This window comes from Penaeus vannamei, chromosome 2 (genome assembly GCF_042767895.1).
Source record: "Penaeus vannamei isolate JL-2024 chromosome 2, ASM4276789v1, whole genome shotgun sequence".
Lineage (NCBI taxonomy): Eukaryota > Metazoa > Arthropoda > Malacostraca > Decapoda > Penaeidae > Penaeus > Penaeus vannamei.
In genome coordinates this window covers 35,843,877-35,852,966 of record NC_091550.1, presented here as the reverse complement: position 1 = coordinate 35,852,966, position 9,090 = coordinate 35,843,877, and the positions used below count along the sequence as shown (strand labels likewise).

Genomic DNA, 9,090 nt, shown 5'->3' with positions numbered 1-9,090 from the left:
CCTTGTTAAAAAAAGAAAAAAATACGAGACAAAATTACAGTTTACTTCGTCTTACTCAACCACATTTCTACAACAAACTATCCAAAGAACACGAACAATATCTTGCACAGTTTTTCGGCGGTTGTTGCAGGGCTCGATATGAAGGTTTTAGGTAAATGTTGCCAAGATATGAGTGCAGGATAACCAACTGTTCAGATTTACCGCTTAGCACCTTGGCCAATTTAATATATATATATATATATATATATATATATATATATATATATATATATATATATATATATATAAAATTTATAACACAAGACACAAAATTAGTTTATTCCGTCTTACTAAATCACATTTCTACAACAAACTATCTCAAGAACACGAACAATATCCTGCTCAGTTTTTTGGCGGTTGTTGCAGGGCTCGATATGAAGGTTTTTGGGTAAATATTGCCAAGATATGAGTGAAGGATAACCTACTGTTCAAATTTAGCGCTAAGCACATTCGTCAATTAAAGATATATAAAAAATGAGAAAAAGAGAAAAAGAAGCTAATTAAGTCTTTCAAAAGTAGTTTATTTGCCCGTTATCTTTATCAACTCATATTTGCCTGTCACCTTTATTACCCATAAAATCATTTCATATAGCAGTGTTATATGTTTTGTTTATTACCCACATTTTTTTTTTTTTCATTTCCAAAAAATAAATACTACTTATCATGTTTTGAATGAACACACTCATTAAGATTACCTATATGATTATCACCTCATGTACAATCTCAAATATACACCCAGCGGGGTATGAATTATTTTATACCTCGCTGGGTGTATAATATTTGAGTGTATACATGAAATAATAATCGTATAGATAATTTTCATGAGTATGCATGTACACACACATACATATAAATGTGTTTGTGTGTATGCACATTGTACATGCACATATAATTCATACATTCTAAAATATAAGTACGAAAGCGAGAGAGAAAATAACATTCCCTTTGACAATTATCATATATCATTTTCCCTCCTTCGATAATAACAGTTACAGACATTATTGCAATTTAGCCACTGAAACTGCAGAAACAGCAAAAGACTGTGTAAAGGTTCATCTCTCCATAAATGAAGACTCACAGCCGCTAAAGAATAGTATGAGTCTTATCCACACCAAGGATAGTATTGAGTTTGTTCAAGAAATTCCTATTGAAATGGATAAGAGATATAAGTTTATATATATAAATATATATATATATATATATATATATATATATATATATATATATATATATATATTTATATATACATGCATTTTTTGTGTATATATACAATATATATATATATATATATATATATATATATATATATATATAATGTATTTATATAGTATATATAAATAATATATATATATATATACATAATATCTTTCTATCTGTCTATCTACATCTATCAATCTATCTATGTATAGTGCGTGTATGTTAGTTAATATATAGTTCATAGTATGTGATGGTTATAAGAAAGTGAATGAAAAGGATATTTTTTATTACTATTTCCTGTATATTTTCTTGAACTAGAGGGAAACGGGAAGCAGTATGGGACAAAATTCTTCATTATGTACCTTGACACCTCGCGGTGTGCATTCGGTACTCCGTCGCGCCCATGCCAGCATTTCCGTCTAGTTTAGTCTGTGTAAGGTAACGCGTCAGCATCACCGTTACCGTTCAGTGTCAAGTGCGTGCCCTGTGTTACAGTCGCGTCCAGCAAAAATTACGTGTTCAATATCGTGTGTTTTGGCGTTATGTATTACGCGTTTTAGTGTTACGTGTTCGTGTTACTTATTTCAGCGTTGCGTGTTTATAACGTGTTTTAGTGTTACGTGTTTGCGTGATGCGTTTTAGTGTTTTACTTATTTTAGTATTACTTTTTATTACGTGTTTTAGTGTTACGCGTTTGTCACGCGCTTTAGTGTTACGTGTTTGTGTGACGCGTTTTAGTGCTTTACTTATTTTAGTATAATTTTTTATTACGTGTTTTAGTGTTATGCGTTTGTCACGCGTTTTAGTGTTTCGTGTCATAGCGTTCTGTCTTAGTCTATTAATGTACTTTAACGTATTTTAGCGTTGCGTGCCACGTGTTTATTTCTTTGCTACGTGCCATGTGTTTTTGTTACGTGTCACGTGTTCTATCTTTCATGTTTTTCGTAGTATGGGACAAAAATTCTTCATTAGAACTAGTTAAGTACATAAGAAATAATTTTTACAGAATCCAGGGGATGAAGTAGAGGAAATCTGTTGTTTTTGCCGAGTTCACTGAGGCTCTCCAGACCTTGGTGAGTAATGTGTAAACATCTAAATTTGTTTACAAAACTGAATACTTATATACAAGTAAAATCAGAAAAAAATATACACAATTTCAAATGAATTCAGGGGATCGCCTGTTTTTTCTTCGATTTTAATGATATAGCATTTTATTTAGACCCTAGCCTAATGCCTGTGGTCGATTATTTTACGAAATCGCCCGAATGGCTTTTTATTTTTAGTCAATAAAAAAAAAAAACGAAAAATTACCAAGTTCCCATTATGAAAATTGGCATTTCAAAAATTCTCTAAAATCCAGATAAAGAGACAGGCATTCTGATGTGATTTTAGAATAGTTTCATGCTAAATTTAGTGGATGTTCGAAGCACTTTCTTCGATTTCGACCCTATTATTTTTTTTCTTCTTTTTTGTGAATTTTTGGAGTAACCGATTTCGAGGGGGGGAAATGAAAATGTTCACATATTTATCCTTTCCACAAGAAATACAGGAAAAAGTTGCAAAATCTATTTCAAACATTCACCAGATTATTTTATACAGCTACAAAATGACCCACAAAACGTTTACTTCGGACTAAAATTAAATTTTAGAGATTTTGTTAAGACTACATGTTCCGAGATATCGGCATTTTTATGTTTTCGTAATTGTTACGGTATCAACAAAATTAGGTATAAGAATAATCTTCCTATAACATAATCCTATACCCTTTACCTCCATTTCTTGCAGGTACTCCTAGTAACAGTTTCTCACTAAACGACATTTGTTTAAGTAGGGTCACATTGATTTGAGGCGCCTATAGGCCTACATTATATAGGCCTGCTTTAATATGCGCTGTAATGGGAATTTACAACATATAAGACTGGCCTGAAAGGCCTCCTCCATGACAGTATTTACACAGTACTGGCTCATTACTGATATATACGTCTATGTATATCTTTCTAATACATTTCATTATATGTAGACCGTGCCTTAGTTTATTTGCGAGTAAAAATCAGAGATTTATAACAATAAGCCTGCAAATAAAATACGTTTGACTGAAGTGCTGGCGGGGGGGGGGGGGGGGGCGTGTTTGACTATATCGCGCTTGACAACGATGAGTTGTTGAGAGGGACAACCATTATTGTATCATTTACGCTCGCTGTGGTTGAGGGGACAGTAGATTCCGCTCTACTTGCCTTCTTTGACTCTAGTGAAGTAATATATTCTTTGGTGTTTCTCCTTACATTATATTGTTATATATTTACATTTTTATCTTTATACTATATACGTATATCATTGATATTTTTTTTATACTGATATTCCAATTTTTCATGCTGTTATTCCTATTTTTCATACTATTATTCCCATTTTGTTGTATATTTCTTCATTGTACCTTACATCATAGGCAATGAAGAGAAATATGGGAATGGGAAAAAAAGTAAACATTCCAACATTGGAAAAAGCTAACAAGGTAAGGATAGAGATGTAGTGGCACGACCCCCCACCACTGTGTTCGCTCTTGTCATGCCAAAGGCATGACAAGAGCGAACTACCCTCTCGATCCGTCTTCGAGACGTTCGGGTATGCCCACGTCCACCTGGTGAGGAGCTTCGGCAGGTAGACAGGCCAGGGACGCAGAGAGAGATTCGAGCTGCGGAGACCTGGATTTTCTCCACCCACCGGCTGCTGAACCGTTCCCAGGTTGTGTACCTTGACCCCTTTCGTGCTCATGACTAAAGGGGACCTTCTGGTGATTTTTCGGCGATTTTCGCCCCTCTTGCCGAAATTGACTTTAAGTGCGTGTCCTGTGTTACAGTCGCGTCCAGCATGAGTTACGTGTTCAGTATCGTGTGTTTTGGCGTTATGTATTACGCGTTTTAGTGTTACGTGTTTGTATGACGCATTTTAGTGATTTACTTACTTTAGTGTTACTTCTTATTAATTTTTTAGTGTTACGCGTTTGTGTTTCGTGTCTTAGTGTTGTCTTAGCCAATTAATATGCATTAACGTATTTTAGCGTTACGTGTCACGTGTTAATTTCCTTGTTGCGTGTCACGTGTTAATTTCCTTGTTGCGTGTCACGTGTTATGTCTCATGATTTTCGTAGATTTACTTTCATGCTTTTTTGTAGTTTCACGTAAAATGTATGTTTTCGTGGTTTTACCGCGTTAGTGATAGTTTTTTCTATTTGTGATTTTGTCTGTATTGTTTAAATAAATAACATAGAAGTTTAACGGAGAGTATACGTGAATCCCTATGATAGTGATCAACCTCCAGAGAGCGTCATCCCTTGTTAAATCGTTCGAGGCAATGACAGCCTCGTGGTGGGAGCGGGAATTAAGCATATGATTAAAAATCTGTTAACATGAAACTGTTGCTGAGTGCTGGGAGTCACTACAGACACTTTTGTACAATTTACTAATAGTTAGCTATAATAAAATATGCATTACTATTGAATATGCAATATGCATGATTTACATGTTATATATATATACAGTGAACCCTCGCTATAACGCAGTTCAGCTTTCACGTTCTCGTTGCTTCACGGATTTACATTGTGTATTGTGTTCTGCATTCTGATTGGATGAACAGTCTCTCCGCTTCTTCTCTATCTGTGTGTCAATAACGGTTTAATATGTACATGTAGGTAAAACAGCTTGCCAAATTTAAGTTTGCAAATTTTCTCTAAAATCCATGAAGCCTTCAGTTCGTATTGATGATTAAAATTATTATATTACAGTTCAGTAGTTATTTGTAAAAAACGTCTATACGATACTTTTATTTGTTAAACAAATGCTTGGGCCTGTAAAAAGTTTTTGTTCTTTGGTTTCAATGTACTGTAGAGTATTTCATTGTATAATAATTGTAAAAAAAAATAAAGGTTACTACTTCACGGATTTCGTTTATCACGGGTTCTTTTTGGAACGTAACCCTCGCCAAAAACAAGGGTTCACTGTATATATATATATATATATATATATATATATATATATACAGATAGATATATATGTATGTAAATATATATCTATATATGTATATATATATATGTATATGTATATATATATATATATATATACACAAATATGTGTGTAGAGAGAGAGAGAGAGAGAGAGAGAGAGAGGAAAAATTACATTACACAGCATTTCATTCTTGCTCCAACAGGTTTAAGTGTTCCACCTCAGCTTCAGCTCCTGGTATGTTTGCGATATCTGGCAACTGGAAGCTTCCAACTGAGCATGGCAGATTGCTCACAAATGCCAAAAACCTCTGTGTGCAAGTTTGTTGGTCTGACTGCCACTGCTATTGCGTCCTTAGCCTCAGAATACATCAAGTTCCCGGACGCAAGAGATGTGGCTGCAAACATCCAGAAGTTCCAGATGATAGCAGGGATGCCTGGAGTTATTGGCTGTATAGATGGATCACATATTCCCATCAGAGGACCAGGAGGAAATGATGCAGAACTCTACCGCTGCCGAAAAGGATACTTTTCCATTAATATGCAGGATATATGTGATGCACATTTAAAGTTCATGAACATTATTGCTAGCTGGCCAGGCAGTGTGCATGACAGCAGAATTTTTGAAAATTCTCATGTGTGCCATATCCTCGAGCAAGGAAATCATCCTGGATACTTGCTTGGAGACAGTGGGTACCCTTGTCGTAGCTACCTTTTAACACCTGTCCAGGGACCTACAACTGACAAAGAGAGACGCTACAACACAGCTCACACAAAGACCAGAAATGTAATTGAACGCGCCTTTGGAGTTCTGAAAAGACGCTTTGCTTGCCTCAGCCAGCCTGTTCGTACAAAGCTGGAAACTAAAAAAAAAAAAAAAAAAAAAAAAAAAAATAAAAAAAAAAAAAAAAAAAAAAAAAAAAAAAATATATATATATATATATATATATATATATATATATCTATATATATATATATATATATATATATATATATATGATGGCCTGTGCAGTTCTACACAACATAGCCATCCTCCATGAAATAGACCCACCAGAAATTGGAGAGACTGATGAGTCACATGAACATCTTGATGCTCAAGAGGTTCATGCAAATATTGCAAATGGTGCCTTTTATGTAAGAAACAATGTAATAGATGGTTTTAGAATAATTTTATGTTTCAAATCTGTAAAACTGTCATGTTTATTTATTTGCCTTTGTTTACGTGTTTGTAATATGGTATGTTCATTACCAACTTCAAATAACAGGGCAAGATATTTTATTGTTTTGTAATAAGTTATATTCATTACCAACTTCAAATAATAGGGCAAGATATTTTATTGTTTTGTAAAATGGTATATTCATTACCAACTTCAAATAACAGGGCAAGATATTTTATTGTTTTGTAATATGGTATATTCATTACCAACTTCAAATAACAGGGCAAGATATTTTATTGTTTTGTAATAAGTTATATTCATTACCAACTTCAAATAATAGGGCAAGATATTTTATTGTTTTGTAATATGGTATATTCATTACCAACTTCAAATAATAGGGCAAGATATTTTATTATTTTGTAATATGATATATTCATTACCAACTTCAAACAACAGGGCAAGATAATTTATTGTTTTGTAATATGGTATATTCATTACCAACTTCGAATAATAGGGCAAGATATTTTATTGTTTTGTAATATGATATATTCATTACCAACTTCAAATAACAGGGCAAGATAATTTATTGTTTTGTAATATGGTATATTCATTACCAACTTCAAATAATAGGGCAAGATATTTCATTGTTTTGAAGTTTTTAGTGTCAGGAAGGTTTTTTAATATTTTTTTTCCAATGAAACTTTTTTGTATGTTATAAATCTGTTTCTTTCTTTCTTTTTTTCAATACTATTGTCTTTAAATAATTCAGTCCACTATTGCTTATTGATAGTTTACTTTAATATTAATACCATGTTATTTTAAAATGTTTTTCTAATAAAAAAAAACATTGAATTAAAACATGGTATATTGTTTCACCTTGACTGCAGGTCTATTTCACTACATACTAGTTTAATAAGGATATACATCTTTATAAAGGTTATAAATATGGTCTACATGAAAATGGTAATCATAAAAATACATTATATCTGCAAAAATTAGAAGAAAATAAAAACTCTATTCCTGGAAGGGTATAAGTCAAAATCGGCTCTTCAGTATCATTACAATATTTGGTTTTGTATCAGTAATAAAATAAAATAGACTAATCCATATCACAGTAAGTTATATGCAGTATCACAGCAGTAAATCAACATATCTCGGTACTATAAACAAAGCACTCGCATTTAAATACTAAAACAAAATTAAATCCGTAGGAATTAATCACATATTTACTAGATATCATAGGAGTAAAATTGCAAATTTACTCAGTATCACAACACAAACGTAAAATAAAAAAATATCCATTCAGTGTCAAAAATAAACAAAAATATTACTTTTCTTCAAATTTGGTTTTCATGAGGGCTCTTGCTTCCTTCAGAAATGATACCACTTCATCAGCCACCCGCTTGGAGATATTTGCAATAGAGGCAAAGGCATGTTGTGCTTCTTTGGCAGCTTCCCTAACAGCACTGCATGTTTCTCTACGCTGGTGCTGTTTCTTCTGTTAGGCCCAGCTGTGCTTTATGCAGTTCCTCCTGACGGCTATTGATGTTAGCATAGCACTTTCCTGTCGGTGCTAAGTTTTCTTTTTTTGCCTTCTCTCGGCTGTGAAGTGGAAGGAGAAACTTTAGGAGGTAATGGTCTTGAATCTGGTGTAGGTGTGGGAGAAGGTACACCTGATGAAGGATTTGAAGGACCTGGAGATGGAGATGGTGATGATGTGAATATGTCTGGTAATGCCGGAGGGTCCTCAACATTTTCTGCATCTATCCATTCTGAAATGGAACAGTTACATGTTAGTTTTACTTAAAAAATTAATAATCCAAATGCTCCTATTTGCACTAAGCTATTTCAAAATGTTATTGACACACATCAATATCGAAGATGCTGCAACATTATATATGTCTCCTTATTTAAGTATTTTAATTATTTTTTGTATTTCACATAGGCAACATATTCTTATATGCTGATGACAAAAAAATGACACATCTTACCTATATCCTTCTCCTGTAAAATCAATATCTGGCTGGCTGACAGCACTGTCATACTGCTTCTCAGCGTATGCAAGCTCATTCTCCATTAATAGAGAACCAGCAGCAGCGAGTTGACTGTATCTGGGTGGCGTTGTTGGAGGACCACCTCCTGTAGCAGACCGTTTGCGGATGTAAACGCTGTGTTCTTTCTTCACCCTGTTAATCAGAAAATAAGCATTGGAGTGAGACAAAGTATTAGAAAAGTCCCATAAATAAATATATACATAAATCATTCAGATAACCACAAGAAAGTATGAGAAACATAAGAAGAAAAGTTTTGCAAGGAGGATGGGACTTTATGATGTAATTCAGTTTTAGGAGTAATTCATTTGTATAAATATGGCTGTTGCACTCACTGGTAATTAATATAATGCAATTATTTACATCTAGTATACATAATTAATTACCTAATGCTCATATTACTTATACATTTGTGAAAAAATTATCTTAAAAATAATCAGCACATGAAGTTTTTTGTGAAAAATATATTTCAGTGGTTTTAAATATCAAGGTCACATTCTTTCCTTATGGCGTTAGGTTGATCTTACCCTCCATCAATAAATAATTATTTTCGTGAAAATGTATTTGTTTAACCTGAACTGCATATTCAGAAAAAACTAATTCAAATGTAATGTAAAATGTGAAAAAATAACATTGAAAACAGTAGAGGAAT

General features: G+C 33.1%; 1 protein-coding gene across 1 annotated transcript; it reads left to right on the top strand.

Moving 5' to 3' along the window:
* The first annotated feature begins 3,809 nt into the window (after positions 1 to 3,809).
* LOC113813343 (putative nuclease HARBI1) lies at positions 3,810 to 7,892 on the top strand. The gene is made up of 5 exons (XM_070136690.1): positions 3,810 to 3,874; positions 4,014 to 4,117; positions 5,437 to 6,101; positions 6,276 to 6,364; positions 7,763 to 7,892. Exons 1-5 carry the CDS (start codon positions 3,810 to 3,812, stop codon positions 7,890 to 7,892), a joined length of 1,053 nt encoding a protein of 350 aa, XP_069992791.1.
* The last annotated feature ends 1,198 nt before the right edge of the window (positions 7,893 to 9,090 follow it).

Excerpts from the sequence above, each read along its gene's own strand:
- LOC113813343 (XM_070136690.1), top strand. The coding sequence starts at position 3,810 with ATGACAAGAGCGAACTACCCTCTCGATCCGTCTTCGAGACGTTCGGGT. Across the intron at positions 3,875-4,013 it reads GGTATGCCCACGTCCACCTG|GGGACCTTCTGGTGATTTTT; the intron begins GTGAGGAGCTTC and ends TCATGACTAAAG. Across the intron at positions 6,365-7,762 it reads TTGCAAATGGTGCCTTTTAT|AAATGATACCACTTCATCAG; the intron begins GTAAGAAACAAT and ends TGCTTCCTTCAG.